At 43.6% G+C, this 17,117-nt stretch overlaps 1 protein-coding gene across 1 annotated transcript; it reads right to left on the reverse strand.

The window, feature by feature from the left end:
* Positions 1–5,539: 5,539 nt before the first annotated feature.
* Positions 5,540–16,889, reverse strand: LOC117451284 (phospholipase B-like 1). Its single transcript, XM_071204102.1, has 11 exons — positions 16,633–16,889; positions 12,240–12,462; positions 11,481–11,564; positions 10,160–10,301; positions 8,704–8,844; positions 7,929–8,073; positions 7,616–7,816; positions 7,373–7,513; positions 7,098–7,283; positions 6,596–6,702; positions 5,540–6,151 (listed from the first exon to the last, which is right to left on the reverse strand). Exons 1-11 carry the CDS (start codon positions 16,700–16,702, stop codon positions 5,975–5,977), a joined length of 1,617 nt encoding a protein of 538 aa, XP_071060203.1. The 5' UTR covers positions 16,703–16,889; the 3' UTR covers positions 5,540–5,974.
* Between the last annotated feature and the right edge of the window lie 228 nt (positions 16,890–17,117).

The following is a 17,117-nucleotide window of genomic DNA, read 5'->3' on the forward strand; positions in this document are numbered from 1 at the left end:
GGATGAATGAAGTCTGTGATTTAGTTCAGATGAATGACATTAATTAAGATAGCTAGGTAAACGCAGTATTGCTCCCCTGTGTGTGTGCGCGTGTGTGTGTGTGTGTGTGTGTGTGGTGTAATTGTGTGTCTGTGATATTTTGGTGTGTGTGTGTGTCTGTCTGTGGTGTAATTGTGTGTGTGTGTGTGTCGCCTGTGGTGTAATTTTGTGTGTGTCTGCGGTGTGTGTGTCTGCCTGTGGTGTAATTGTGTGTCTGTGATGTGTCTGTGGTATGTTTGTGTGTCTGCGGTGTGTGTGTGTGTGTGTCTGCCTGTGGTGTAATTGTGTGTCTGTGGTATGTTTGTGTGTGTGTCTGTGGTATGTTGGTGTGTCTGTGTGTGTGTCTGCAGTGTGTGTGTCTGTCTGTGGTGTAATTGTGTGTCTGTGGTGTAATTGTGTGTCTGTGGTATGTTGGTGTGTGTGTCTGTGGTATGTTGGTGTGTGTGTGTGTCTGTGATGTGTGTCTGTGGTATGTTGGTGTGTGTGTCTGTGATGTGTGTGTGTCTGTGGTATGTTGGTGTGTGTGTGTGTGTGTCTGTGGTATGTTGGTGTGTGTGTGTCTGCGTGGCGTATCATATATATATTTTTTTAAATCATGTATATTACTTTTTTCTCAGGTACCTGGCAACCGGTGACTCGTACAGGACCATAGCATTCAGCTATCGGGTCGGGCATACAACAGTGGCTGTCATCGTGAAGGAGGTTGCGGGTGCCATCTGGACCGCGCTGGTCGAGGAGACCATGCCGGTACCACAGACCGAGGACTGGAGAGCCATCGCTGCTGGGTTCCAGGAGCGCTGGAACTTTCCAAATTGCGTTGGTGCCATAGATGGGAAGCATGTGGTGATCCAGGCTCCGGCACATTCTGGGTCCCTCTACTTCAACTACAAGTCCACCCACTCCTTGGTACTGCTGGCTGTCGTGGACGTCCAGTACCTCTTCAGGGTAGTGGAAGCCCAGTACCTCTTCAGGGTAGTGGATGTCGGAGGTTTTGGAAGGAGCAGCGACGGTGGGAGCCTGCGGAATTCCGCTTTTGGAGAGGGCCTCCGAGATGGCAGTCTGCAGCTACCGCCTGACACCGTCATCCCAGCAGCAGAGCGGCTCGGCCTTCTTCCCCGTGTGTTTGTTGGAGATGAGGCTTTTCCGCTGCTGGACAACCTGCTGCGTCCGTTCCCTGGACGTCACCTCACAGGAGGCTGTTCAACTACCGCCTCGGCCAGGTTGGTGGTTGAATGTGCGTTTGGCATCCTCTCATCTCGGTGGAGAATGTTCCGGCGTGCACTCTTTTCCGGCCTCCAGCTTTTCCTGCTGGAGCCCGCTTAAAGGTGGCGGGCGCGGACCGGTCCTAGAGCCCGTAGGGTTAAAGGTGGTTAATTGTACCTGTAACATCCATAGATTTAGGAGGTTCCCTAGTGGCCGTTAGCTGTACAAAATGGGGGAAAAAGTCGCGGTTTATGGTCCGAAAAGTACGGTATATGTTTTCATGTTTGTATTGAACACACCATGTAAACATTCACAGTGCAGGGTGGAACAAGTATGTGAACCCCTAGGCTAAAGACTTCTTCAAGAGCTAATTGGAGTCAGGAGTCAGCCAACCTGGAGTCCAGTCAATGAGACGAGATTGGAGGTGTTGGTTAAAGCTGCCCTGCCCTATAAAAAATACACACCACTTTTGAATGAGCTATTCTTAAGAAGCATTGCCAGATGTGAAGCATGCCTCGCACACAAGAGCTCTCATAAGACCTACCATTAAGAACTGTTGACTTGCATGAAGCTGGAAAGGGTTCCAGAAGTATCTCTAAAGCCTTGATGTTCATCAGTCCACGGGAAGACAACTTGTCTATACATGGAGAAAGTTCAGCACTGTTGCTCCTCTCCCTAGGAGTGGCCGTCCTGTAAAGATGACTGCAAGAGCACAGCGCAGAATGCTCAATGAGGTGAAGAAGAATCCTAGAGTGTCATCTAGAGACTTAAAGAAATCTCTGGCACATGCTGCTAACATCTCTGTTGACGAATCTACGATACGTGAAACACTGAACAAGAATGGAGTTCCTGGGAGGACACCACGGAGGAAGCCACTGCTGTCCAGAAAAAACATTGCTGCACATTTGCAGTTTGCAAAAGAGCACCTGGATGTTCCAGCACTACTGGCAAAATATTCTGTGGGCAGATGAAACCAAAGCTGAGTTGTTTGGAAGGAACACACGACGCTATGTGTGGAGGATCCAAAGGGTTCACATTTTTCTTGCAACTGTATGTAGTTCATGAAAACTTGCAATGCATTACATGAAAGAGAGGTGTTGTGTTTTAGAAGCCTGTGGCATCACATGTATTCTTTTCTGTCACTCAAACAGTCATTCAAGCTGATCAGCAGTCACAAAAGTTAAAATATATACTTTTGATTTATTTACATAGTTCATCCATATCCATGTAAATAAGTAAAACGGCATTTAATTTAAAATGTTTTTGATGAATACAAAAAATCATAAATAAACTAAAATGTGTTATTAAAGGTGGGGTAGGTAAGTTTGAGAAACTGGCTCGAGATCGCTAGAATTTGAAAATACACAACCGGAGAAAATCTGCCACTTCCTTACGGCCCGTACACACTACAGGCGTCAAAAAAGGCTTCCAACGCTTCGCCCATTCATTTGAATGGGGTGACGTAGGATATTTTCAAAAGTCGCCGAACTGCATTGTGGGTAGCATGGCAAGGCGTTGCAAGCCTCGCGAGCGTCTATCGGCGTCAAAAGTTCAACAATGTTCAACTTTTGAGGCTCGAGGCTTGCTCGAAGCTGGCGTCAGCCAATCAAATCCCGTTTTTGAATTCCCGTCATTACAAGCCCTAGCCAATCAAACCGCGTGTATGCAGGTCTCGACTATTTTCCTTATGTCAGAAAATGCAGGACAAATTAATCATTTCCGTGGCAAATGTCCCAGTCTTGTATGACTGTACTCTGTTCACCTACCGGGACCTAAACCGGAGGAACCAGGCATGGCGGGAGGTGGCAGAGACAGTTGGTGAAACTGGTAGGTTTTCAACTGTTTGGAGAGTTTATATCCAGTTTACTTTGTTTTAGCATTGAACAGACAGCTAGTAATGTAGCATAACAACATATTGTGGTGACCACCTTCGATCGTCTCCGACTCCCATATCTCTCGGCACTACAATATCATATATATTAATATAAAAATAACAAAATATTATAATAAGTATAAGCATAATATATAACATAACATATAATACATGCACAGCTATCAAGCATAGGCAGTATATTTAGCCAGCTAGTAATGTAGCATAACATATAATATATATTAATATAATAATACAAAAATATTATATATAATATAAGTATAAGCATAATATAACATCATACATGCAGAGGGTGTCGTTTTTCTCATACTGATATTCTGAACAATCTGTGTTGTTGTATTTGCTGTAAAGTGTCTCTACTGTAGGCTAATTTTATTATATGTACAGCACTTTGGCTCGACCAAAAATCGTTTATAAATGTGCTATATAAATAAAACTTGATTTGATTCACAGCTATCAAGCATAGACAGTATATTTAGCCAGCATGGAATGTAGCATAAAAATAGCATTCATTAATGGAGGAATAATTTAGTAAATTAAAGAAATTCACTTTATTATTTATTAACTTTATTATTTCATTTCATTAGAGAACGTCTGCAAGAAAAGATGAAAGAAGTCTGCTGTCTGCTGTGACCAATGGCCCAGCCAACCCCACCAGTGGTGGAGGAGGACGAGGACTTTCAATTCTTCAAGAGCCTCTTGCCCACCATGAGGCAGATGACAAAGGCACAGAGGGCAAGAGTCCGCCTCGGGGTACACCAGCTCATTTTTTAGGTGGACCAGGAGAACAATGTATAATTTTATAATTTTTTCACACATACTGATCCACATTACATTTTTTTACACTCATCACACACACTTCACTCAAATTCACCAAATAAAACATTTCAAGTATGTTATGGCTATACTGTGTCTTCACTTGTTCATGTGGTTTGTCAGTTGCAACATACCAGAAGCTTCATGTATGTCGGTATATATAATGTGCTTTCTTCTGTAATTGGTCATGTGAAAACATATTGAAATTATGAGTGGTTTATCAGTAAAAACAGGGCTGAAAGAAAAAGGTTGTTAGTCATATCATAATATAAATTCAAGAAACATGTTTATTAGCAATGTTTGATTTTAAAATGGCTCATTTGGAACATTTGCTCTTTAAAGAAAATGGGTAGCTCTTAAAAGAGCTTTTGGTTTGGAGGAGCCATGGTGCCTACACCACGTTCTGCTGCCATGGCACTGCACCCTCCTCATTCAGATAGGAGCAGAAGGTGTCCCGCAGTTGGATGGATCGGCGTGTAGCGTTGTTGGAGCCCATCATAGGTGCATCGTGCAGGGTTGGAGCTTCATCGCTCGACTTTGCGACGACAGGTGTGCGTGATGACCTTCCTATCGCCTTCCTGCGGAGGACGTTGTGCAACACACAGGTGGCCTTCACACACAACTCTGTTACCCCCGGGCTGGTGGTGATGACACGCCGGAACATTCTCCACCGAGATGAGAGGATGCCAAACGCACATTCAACCACCAACCTGGCCGAGGCGGTAGTTGAACAGCCTCCTGTGAGGTGACGTCCAGGGAACGGACGCAGCAGGTTGTCCAGCAGCGGAAAAGCCTCATCTCCAACAAACACACGGGGAAGAAGGCCGAGCCGCTCTGCTGCTGGGATGACGGTGTCAGGCGGTAGCTGCAGACTGCCATCTCGGAGGCCCTCTCCAAAAGCGGAATTCCGCAGGCTCCCACCGTCGCTGCTCCTTCCAAAACCTCCGACATCCACTACCCTGAAGAGGTACTGGGCATCCACTACCCTGAAGAGGTACTGGGCGTCCACGACAGCCAGCAGTACCGTTGCTACAAAACCGGCATCCATTTTGGCAATAGTAAAGAAGAGCCGGGCTTTTTTTTGCTTTGTATGCCGGGGGCGGGCGGGAGATTCCTGATTGGTTGTTGGTCGCGAGAAAGCGCCAAGCCTCGGACACGCCCAGCTTCAAGCTTTTCTGACGCCTGTAGTGTGTACGGGCCGAGACAGGTAGCGCGCCAACGTAAAAGTGGAACCGAGAGACAGAACGAGAGCAAGACAGACGGACGATTTAGCTGCTGCGGCTTATATGCAGGTGCGCTTTATAGTCCGAAAAGTACGGTACTTGTTTGTGTGGTATTAGTTTAAGCAGACTGTGTTTGTCTGTTGTTGTGACTCAGATGAAGATCAGAACACATTTTATGACCAACTTATGCAGAAATCCGGGTCATTCCAAAGGGTTCATACTTTTTCTTGCAACTGTATTAATATTTGTGGCTCTAAATTATATTACAGCTGTTGAGCTTTGCAACACTCTCCTTAACTTCTTGTTATTGACAGCAGCAATACAAAGTCAACCCAAGAGTCACTGTTACACAAGTCAAGAGACAGGACGGTGCTGTACAACTTTAATAAACAATTAGCACATCAAATGTTGGCATGAAACAGATTTGCAGTGTTACACATCAGAATCATAAAGTTTAACCTGAGGATGGTGTTGGCACATCACAGACATTTAAGCATTTCATAAAGGGTTCCAGATAACCACTGATTTAGTGCATTGATTTTGCCATTTATAAAATCATCAAGTAACAGTGTTTAAGGCACAAATGGCTGCAGGTACCACAAATAATATAAATACTGATTATAAATCTGGTGTGAAGTTTGAGATTTCATCAGTTGGAAGGAAATGACTGTTACTAAGAAAATGCAAAAACCTTATAAAGAAAGCATTTGTCGGCCGGACGCAATTCTGACTCTCACAATTAATTACTCTGAAAGCATCAGACAGACTGAATTCCACACACACACACACACACACACACCCCTCATGGCTCGAAGATAAGAGGCCGCATCCTGACGAAGGTGAAGTTGTAGAACTGCGGCAGACCCTCGTGGCTCATGCTGCTGAATTTATCCCATTCAAACGGCGGGAGTCCGTCCTCTGTCGTCGGCCCGTTCACCGCCTCCGCAACAAACTCTCCAGCCATGTGGAAATCTGTCACCTGGACCAACAACAACACAGGCATCAGAGAGAATCTGAGATAAAAGGCATTTGGTGCAGAAATGAGTCCTAAAACCGGATATTTGGTTCCTTTGTCTCCAAGTCAATATTTGTTTTAACGTGTTATCGGTTATAGACCTGAAATAAGGTCTGAGGTTAACCGAAGCTTTGGAGGTTTTAACGTTTTGTTGTACAAAATAAAATATATCAGTAAATACCACACTGCTTCTATGTGTCTTTAAAACGGGGGTTGCTAACACGTCATAATGCCGACCTTTAGCTTGTAGATATCATCAAATAACGTGTATTTTCCCCATGTCTTATTTTCTGCACAAAGAAATCACATTGCTTCTTGTCGAGGGAGCCCTTGCAATGCTACCTACAAGGTCGGCCTACACAATACGTCATCAGTGTCATGTGAGATCAGTGTGGGGACAGGCGCTACCTTAGTGTCGTAGCATCCTTTTGGTGAAGGATTCTTTGCTCTCAGGTCGCCACGGCAGCAGATGGTCTTGCATGGATGCCCCTTAGAGTATGGATCCTTCTTGTAGTCTGCAAACGAGCAAAACATACATTAAATGTGCTCAATATGGAATTTAGAGCAGAACTGTTGCCTCCATACGGTTAAATATCCTGTAGTAGCTAGACGGCAAAGAATGAACGGAAGAAATTCAATAACAAGTAGCAGAAGATATAACATTTGAAGATCAATCTTATGCTACTGAACCAGCATTCACATAATAACGGATGCACCTTGCTAACCAAGCCAGGGAGCTAGCAACAGCATGACTCGGTATCCGACAGGCCTCCCTTCTGTCCAGATCAACAGCCAGTCCACATTTGGTCCCATAGGGTTACATTTGGTAAAAAACAGGCGACATAACGGTGACAACGTCCACTTGTTTTATACACTCCATGGTGATATCCAAACAAAACGAACCACACACCATTAGACCTCATGATGTGCTTCAAGGAGTCCATGTCTTTAACATCAGCATGGTCCCGGCGGAAGATCTTGGCTCTGGGACAGAGATCGTACGAGAAGTCTTCTCCGTACTCCTCCCACATCTCTCCGTACCCACTCATCTTGTAGATCTTCTGGTGGAAAGGAACGTTGTAGGAGGGCCAGTAACCTGTGGAAAATGGAGGCAAAGAGAAAGTCTTAAAAATTAAAAACACTACAGAAGAAACCGGGGGGGAAAAAGATCTGATGTTACAGTACCTCTGCGCAGAGCCTGTGATTGGTCAGAATACTCCACCAGCCCGGGGATCTGCTCCACCACCGTCAGAGCTCCGTCTTCAACACTGCGGCCCAGCTTCACCTTGCTCCTGTCCAACACCATGTACTGGTTGTTGTAGGTGCCTAAGCAAGCAGATACAGATACACCCTGTGTTTTATTCCATGCTAATGTAGCCTTTAGCCCAGGGTTACTGCCTTTAGTGCTTTATACCCATTAGGACTCACCAGAGTTGTACATGGAGAAGGTCTTGGCCCACTCCTCTCCGGTGTGTGCCAAACTGTGAGCCAGCCTGACCCTCTGCCATGCATACAGGCTGTTAGGAGTGATCGAGTCAAACAGGGAGGAGTTAAATACATTGTTGCTGGTCTGGGTTATCATCAGACCACTGCCCAGGAGGTAGAAGTCATCGAGAGACACGAGGACACCTGGAGAGAAAGATGACCTTTTCTGACAATCTGGAAAACTTGGATTGCAAATGGATGCGATGTCACCGATGCTATCTTTGAGGAATTCTTGCTATGGTGAGTTCCTACGTACCCGGGTAGCTGCTGAAGGACAGTTTCCCAGTGGCTGTGTGGGGCTCAGTGATGTGGAAATCCCAGTGTTTGTAGATCCGCATTGTGGCAGCGTAAGTGTACCAGCTGGAGTGGGCAAACAGGAGATTCTCAAAGCCAGGCAACATCTGAAGAGAAACAGCCAACTGGAGTTAGACTCAACAGTCGATATGGTATTCCTGTGTCAGCACTAACGACTGGTGTTTGTGTCAACGTGGATCACACGACTGCACCTCAGGGTTATACTTCGTCCAAACCCGATTTGGGATCAGAGGTAAACAAGTCTTTTAGCTCTTTTGCAACATGGACCCTTTTGTTATGTTTCCAAAGAAACCCACAATATATTTTACTCGTGTGTTTTAGTGCCAGCTATGCTGTAGCTCTTGTGCTCATAACAACAAACCCTTCGCATCTTTGAATATCAGGCTGCATTACAAGGGTCAACATTTGTCCATTTAAAGTTTGACATACAGCATGGACGTCCTTTTGGATTCAACTTGTGTTCTTTTATATTGTATTTATTGCCTGTACAGCACTTTGGTCAACTGAGGTCGTTTTAAATGTGCTATATAAATAAAGATTGAGATTGCAAAAGCTGGTACATAATGTATTTGCTCAACACTATTTTGTACACAGGAGCTTTGATGAAAACACCTTATACCATTCTATTAATGTGTGCTTGACTCTTGCGTCTACTCTTTGATTTACATACGCCTAACGTAGAGTATGTAGCAGGCATGTATGTCTTGCCCTTTGACCTTGATGAGAGCAGAGCAGTGTCCCATCCCTGGGAGTTTGTAGTTCCTGAGCGGAGGGTTGGAGTCGCGGTGCAGAGCTGGGATCAGATCCAGGAGGTCCCCCACCGCATTCAGGAACTGGATCGCAAACAGGGACAGCGGCTATGGGAACAAGCAGATGAAGGGAAATGACTAGTAGTGCTGCTTCCATAGTAAGAAGCCACCCGCACAATAGTATCACTTACAAAACAACTGTTCATCGCTTAAATCAGGGGTGTCAAACTCAATTTCATCGCGGGCCACATTCGCATTATGGTTGCACTCAAAGGGCCGGTTGTAACTTTAAGACTATATAAAAATACATATAATATTTAACATATATAAAATAATGTATTATATTACATTATTGCTCTGCATTGGATTATTATCGGATAGGGTAATACCTTCATAATTAACTACGTCTGAAAGCAGAAGTCTAGGGCAAATAATTGCAAGTCTCTTCAGTGAGAAGGTCACAAAATGATTTTAAAAAGAAAAGTCACATTAAAAAAAAAGTCAAAATCAAAAAAGAAAAGTGACATTTTGAAAAAAAAGTGATATTTAAAAAAAGAAAAGTCAAATTCTGAGAGAAAAGTCAAATTTCAGATGCATTGCGGGACATGTAGTTTATGGGCAACGTTCCTCTGTAAAGTAGCATGTAACCGTATAATAAAATCATATTTTTTGCAAGCTCTTGTGGGGCCACATAAAATGAAGTCGCGGGCCGGATTTGGCCCCCGGGCCTTGAGTTTGACACCCCTGGCTTAAATCACTGAATTCGGGAGATTTTCATTCCATATCTGCACTTCCTAAGCTGCGTTTTTAAGTTTATGCGTCATCAAAAATATATGAATTAACTTAAATTGTAGCTTAACACAATAAAACAATAGTATGTGAGGTGTAGACGCAATACAAACAATGTTTTAAATTGTTATCCAGCAATATTGTCGGTTTCATTGATAGTAACAAGACACTTTTGGAACCAACGGTAGTATCATTTGTTGGATTATAACTAACTTTTGGAAAATATGCATCTTCTTTTTATCTACAGAGCAAACACAAGACATATAATCTCATGTCTCTACATTTTTAGAGTGAAACAAACTGTGATAAATGAATCACAAGTTTGGTATGAATTGGAGGTTCCTCATTTTAAATAAGAACTTGGCAGAGCCCTATTTAAAGCTTTAAAACATAAGTATCTTAAAGCGGAAGATAAACTTCATATTCATACCTTCATGGTGACTGCTTTGTCAGGGAACTTCTATGTGTTATGTATATACTTCAAACCTGATGTTTCCTATTGGTTTATACATTGCATGCACTTTGTCTCACTCTTGTTGTGGCATATTTTTGGATGTGACGAAAAGTTTGCTGCTAGAGCCGGTTTAAACAAGAGTTTCAAAAAGATAATGTTATACTTATGTGGCTTTTCTACCTTTTTCCCTCGTTTCTTGGCCCATTCTGCGACTCCTGCTTGCAGTCCATCCATCTGAGCCACGAGGAAGCCGGCGTGTCTCCACAGAGGATCAGAGCTCTTGTTCAGTTTCACCTGCTCTCTGGTCCACGAGTCCTGATTCCTACACGCCCAACAGCAACGTTTGCAATTAACTGTTGTCATTGCTCATTAGAATTACTTAATGCCCAAACACTCAACGTCAAAGACTCTGAAGACGTGAAGTCCAACATGTAAATAAACTGGAATCATGCTATGAATGAAATAAAATCCCTTTGGTTCATATTTTAAACACTGCAACTTAAAAAGTTTCAGCACAATAATGTTGTTTCTGTTTTTCCTCTTCCTAACCAATAATGCTTACCATATACATCCACTCTGGACAAGAGAAGCCGAATGCCGTAAGAGAAATAGTAAAAAAGTTGTGTAGGCCTACTTCTATTATTCAAAATGTTTCCCAGCGATTTACAAACCAGAAGTCATCGTACGTCTGCATTTTAGGTTATCAGGAGAAACGAGCTAATGCTAGCCAGAAGCTAACCCAAATGGACTTTTTATCCAGTCTTCAAGCCACACTTTCCCCATGCACGATTAGTTTTGCAATACATATGAAACTAAATGAAGGACTTTAGTCATCGGCTGTCTGAATTTTAGGATATCAGAGTAATAAACGGAGCAAACGTTTGCCTTTAGCCCGTAGCCACAGATACCTCGAAGGACAATTAAGCTCCTTGGAACAGTTACGAACTCCCATCAAATACTACACCACCAAACTCGAGCACCAATGATATATGAACACGTGACGCACCTCGTCCCTCTTACAACCAACCAATCACATTCTGCTAAACATGCCGCTCTATTGAAGCTGCCAGGTCTTCCTGCCTCTGCCTCCTCGCTGTGCTGCTGCTTCTGTGTCCACTTGCTGCTGCCACGTTCATGTTCCTGCTGCTGTGTCCACTTGCTATTGCTGCGTTCATGTTCCTGCTGCTGTGTTTCATGTTGCTGCTGCTCGCCCCCCCCCCCCCCCCACCACCCCAGCTCCACCTGTAGGCTCGGGGGATAGTTATCTAATCATCACTCAATGTTCTCTGTAAATCTGTGGGGTGATGAGGCCGAGCCTAGACGCCAAACTCAAACTATATGCTGCTTCTAATAAACATATTAAGAAACACGTGAGTTGTGTGACTGAAATGAACATGTTGTCAGTTAAAATGTCTGGCCACTGAAAAGAGGATATGATGAAAGTGAACCGTATGTTTTGCTGCGGTTTTGATTTTTCAAAAGGAAAAGAGAACAAACTCACGACATGAAACTCTGAACTGGCTCGAGGATCTTTGGGTCTTGGATCAGCTGCGGATACATGTTGGTGTAGTGGTCCATCATCTGCCTGGGGAGGAAGAAAATGTGAAATAAATGAAATCAAAATAACAAAAACTGTAAACGCCTTAAACCCTGCATCTTATCTGTAAATGTGACCAGTCACCACTTGTTCTATCCGTTTTGAATATATTTGTACAACCTTGCATCAAATATGCTGGATTAATAGCTGTTTCAGCGGCATTAGTAGACGTTGTAGATTGAAAGGTCTCTATTTGGAGAATGTCAAATTATCATATAATCATTTAAAACATATAGTCTTATACTCTGGTTGCCTTTTACACTGTTACATTGTATGTGTTTAACAACATGTGTTCAGACATGTTGAGGATCTACATTTCTGGAGGGAAAAAGGAAGTGTAAAAGGGGGATATGCAAAGGGGTAAGGACGGGGGGGGTTTATGGTGTGATGGTGGGGATGTTTAGATGATGCCTAAGGGACTTTAAGTGTGGGACCAGTTGGCTTTTCTCTCCTATATAGTGAGACTGTGAGCTGTGTTCGGGTGCAGAACTTCTCGGAAGTAGCTCCGTTCCTACATTTGGGATCGATTTCTCTTGTCTATTGACTTTCTTTATTACTTTATTAAATATAACAAAAGACAAACTTTGTCCATGATGAATCATTTATCAATTTCTCTTAAGAATTCCCCCACAGAGGGCAACAAGACAGCACATAGAGACTCACTGGGCCGTCAGGTAGCCCTCCAGGTAGCCGGCCAGGAAGAAGGTCATCTCATCGGTTTCAGGGGTCTTCCCGTACCCGGCACGGATCTCCAAGATGCTCCAGCCTGAGGTGGACAGGGTGTCATTCAGATACCCGTACGCACCCCCCTCGGTCTCCAGCACCCCCTCCTTCAGCAGGACCATCTTGTGTTCGGGGTCCCAGTACACCGTGGCTGCTGTCATCTCTGAGATGAAATCACACAACATTAGCACTGAGTAGCAGAGGTGGGAAGTAGTGGAGTACAAATACTTCGTTACTGCACTTAAGTACATCTTTCTGGTATCAGTACTTTACTCCACTACTTATTTTTCTGACGACTTTTTACTTTCTACTTCTTACATGTTGAACCCAAATACCTGTACTTTCTACTTCTTACATGTTGAACACAAATACCTGTACTTTCTACTTCTTACATGTTGAACTCAAATACCTGTACTTTCTACTTCTTACATGTTGAACTCAAATACCTGTACTTTCTACTTCTTACATGTTGAACTCAAATACCTGTACTTTCTACTTCTTACATGTTGAACACAAATACCTGTACTTTCTACTTCTTACATGTTGAACACAAATACCTGTACTTTCTACTTCTTACATGTTGAACTCAAATACCTGTACTTTCTACTTCTTACATGTTGAACACAAATACCTGTACTTTCTACTTCTTACATGTTGAACACAAATACCTGTACTTTCTACTTCTTACATGTTGAACTCAAATACCTGTACTTTCTACTTCTTACATGTTGAACACAAATACCTGTACTTTCTACTTCTTACAGTTTGAACACAAATACCTGTACTTTCTACTTCTAACATGTTGAACCCAAATACCTGTACTTTCTACTTCTTACATGTTGAACACAAATACCTGTACTTTCTACTTCTTACAGTTGAACCAAATACCTGTACTTTCTACTTCTTACAGTTTGAACCCAAATACCTGTACTTTCTACTTCTTACATGTTGAACACAAATACCTGTACTTTCTACTTCTTACAGTTGAACACAAATACCTGTACTTTCTACTTCTTACAGTTTGAACACAAATACATGTACTTTCTACTTCTCACATGTTGAACTCAAATACCTGTACTTTCTACTTCTTACATGTTGAACTCAAATACCTGTACTTTCTACTTCTTACATGTTGAACTCAAATACCTGTACTTTCTACTTCTTACATGTTGAATACAAATACCTGTACTTTCTACTTCTTACATGTTGAACTCAAATACCTGTATTTTCTACTTCTCACATTTTCCAAACAGCTGGTTCCTTTAGTTTGAATGTGTGTTTGGTGGCGTGATCATTATTATTTAGAGTCATTGCGTGCCTATTGAGACAACAAAATGTCTACAGAACAGTCATGTCAGCTGAAAAAGAACAATACAGTTGAAGATGAGGTCCTATGTTGAGTATCTGACAATTGACTAATATTGATATTTATTTTTTGGGTTGAGCTGGCCTATATTACTTGTATGATAGTATATTGGTGCATCAACACTGTGTATGCTTTTCCTACAAAGGGGTCACAAGGCTACATGTCACATTCACTTAAATATCAGTATAGGGCCTGGCTCATTTCGTGGCATCTGCAGGCAGTGGCAAGTCCTTCCGGCATATGCCACAGAGGCCGCTACTCTGTGGTAGCTGTGGCAAGTACTTCCGGCATATGCCACAGAGGCCACAATTTCTCGAGGCATCTGCCGCTGCTCAACGGGAGTTGCCACAAGATGCCAGAGTAACGGCCCCTACACACGGCGGCGCGCGTTGCCGCTTCAACGCTTCTGCCCATTCACTTTGAATAGGGTGACGTCACGATTCGCCGAACTGCATTGTGGGAGCAAAGTGTAGCTTCTCTCGAGGTGCTCGCTGCAAAAGTAGAGCAATGTTCTACTTTTGCCGCCTCGACGGAGGCGTCAGCCAATCAAATCCCTCGTATGTAAATCTGACAGTACAAGCAGTAGCCAATCAAACCGGGTGTATGTTGGGAGAGCCAGACCGCAGTTATTTCCCATATGTCAACAAAAGGAGGAGAAAATGATCGTGGCGGTAGGGAACATACAGGGATACAAACCGGAGGAGCCAGGCATGGGGGGAGGTGGCAGAGACAGTGGGGGAAACTGGTAGGTTTTCGCTTGTTTGGGGAGTTTATATCCAGTGTATTTCGTTTGAATGGACAGCTAGCAAGCATAGACAGTATATTTAGCCAGCATGGATGTAGCATGAATGCTTTGCTTTGTATGTCCGGGGACGGACATTCATGTGATTGGTTGTTGGTCGGGCTGCTCGCATTAATTCCCCAAACTCAAGACACGCCCACCGCCAAGCGGCAACGCACGCCGCCGTGTGTAGGGGCCGTAACGGCCCGTCCACACAGCGGCGTGCGTTGACGCTTCACCATTCACTTTGAATGGGGTGATGTCACTTTTAGCCGAAATGCATCGTGGGAAGCGACGCGGAGCGTAGCTGGCGTGGCTCGCTGCAAAAGTTGAGCAATGTTCAACTTTTGACGCCTCGGCAGAAGCGTCAGCCAATCGAATCATATGCCAGTACAAGCTCTAGCCAATCAAACCGCTGCTTGTGTGTCAGGGGCGGGAGATTCATGTGATTGGTTGTTGGTCGAGTTTGAGACACGCCCACCGGCAAGCTTCAGCGCACGCCGCTGTGTGGACGGGCCATGAGAGTAGTGGGGGAGTTTTATACACTGGTGTGGAAATTCTCTGGCGTTATAATATCAGCGCGGCCGCAGTCAGATCAAAATGCCTGGTAGCTGCCACTCGCCTTCCGTGGCAAATGCTGCTATTTAAACCCGTATTTATCGTGTAAAATGTCGCTGTTTTGGCATGACTTTATCGAACTGATCTGTACACAGGACTGATGATCTGTACACAGGGTTGGGTTGTAATGGAACACATGTAACGGCGTTACGTAATCAGAATACAAAAAACAAGTAGCCTAACTGTATTCAGCTCGCGTTACATTTGATAAACAACTAATCCGAATACAGTTACTTTGGTAAACCTTTAGTGAATACATGTTGGAATACTTATTGGAATTATTGGTGGAAAGTTTCCTCACAAAATGTATCCTAATATTCATTACCGGCAGAACTGTGCACAGCACAGCAGCATGTCTGTGAGGCCCCGCCCCCGCACGCAGATGAGAGAGATCTCTTTTTAAATATATTGAAAGCTAGAAACGGAGATGGTTCGATAAAACGTGCAAGATAACGTTTATGTAGCATTTCTTTATTGTCGAAATGATGACATTTCATAACTGGATCAAATCAAAGTGAATGGCCTGCTGCTGCTGAAGGCATGGGGCAAATATAAGTCCTTTGCCTAATTTATAAAGTAAACTTAGCATCTCACTAGCAGTGGCAACTGCAATCAGTTACAGCTGCCCTAAGTCTGTAGCCAAGTCTAATAACACCAGTGTACACGTTGCTGTGTCAATACAGATATTTATTTGTTAATTATTTGTCTTTACCATAGACTGTATATGGTCTTTACTAGTCATACACCTGGTTTATAGCAAGCAGTGGAAACTCCCCTCAAGAAGCGACAATTGCCAAGGGCGTTGCAACCCTCACTCGCCAATATTTCATCATAAATATAGCACGTTTGTTTATTTTAGCAAACCATGCTCCAAGTAAAATTGAATAGAAATGATAATGTATAATCTTTTTGAAAATAGAGATCGCACATCAGTCCTGTGTACAGATCAGTTCGATAAAGTCATGCCTAAACAGCGACATTTTACACGATAAATACGGGTTTAAATAGCTGCATTTGCCACGGAAGGCGAGTGGCAGCTGCAGTAAACCTTCTCTACTCTGGCATCTTGTAGCAACTCCCGTTGAGCAGCGGCAGATGCCTCGGCAAATTGTGGCATCTGTGGCATATGCCGGAAGTACTTGCCACAGCTACCACAGAGTAGCGGCCTCTGTGGCATCTGCCGGAAGGACTTGCCACTGCCTGCAGATGCCACGAAATGCGCTTGCCGTCTCTCTAAAATATCCTCCCCATGCATGTCTGAATTTCTTCTTCTTTGTTTTCAATTAATAAGATTAATGAATTAAACGACAATTAAAATTAAAGCTTAAACATTTCAGTGGCAGAAGCCTTGTAAATCTGGGGATTACCCTGTTAACTATGTGTAAGAATAGGTAAGAAAAACAAATTCAACTCAAGTGGTCACATCATAAATCCCAACAGTTGACAGAAAGTGCGAGAACAATGTACAAACGTCCATGCGTGCTTACAGGTAACCACTACCTGTTGTAGTTAAGCCATTAAATCCTTCAAAAACTACCCGAGATTTCACATAAACACGGACTACTTACTGTCAGCAGAAGCGAAGGTCGAAGCCACGGCAAACAAAAGAAACACATACAGCCGGTTTACTGACGGCATGGCTGTGTAAACGCCGTCAGAAAGTTGAAATGACTGCAGAGTAGACTGGAGACGCTGATCTTCCTGAAGTTGTTCGGGCAAAAAGGAAATCAGTCTTATGACGGAGGGGGGGGGGGGAAGTCCCAAGCAACCTGAGTGAGGCCCAATTCCAAACCACTCCCTCGACCCTACCCCTCCGTGATGGAGTGAACTCCGTCTGCAGCCACACTCGCAGCTCAACGCGGCTCCCTCCTGTCAGATGGAGGGAGTAAACACAGCAGCAAGCTTTGGGACGGCCTCCCCTCTCTCCGGCAGAAACAGGTAATGCCGTAACTGTATGTAACAACGGTTTCAAATCAGCATCTCTTAGACAAAAAGTTTAAATTAATAACTCAAATAAAACTCCAAACATCTTTCATTGTGTTTCAAAGCTCTT

Source organism: Pseudochaenichthys georgianus, chromosome 8, assembly GCF_902827115.2.
Source record: "Pseudochaenichthys georgianus chromosome 8, fPseGeo1.2, whole genome shotgun sequence".
NCBI lineage: Eukaryota > Metazoa > Chordata > Actinopteri > Perciformes > Channichthyidae > Pseudochaenichthys > Pseudochaenichthys georgianus.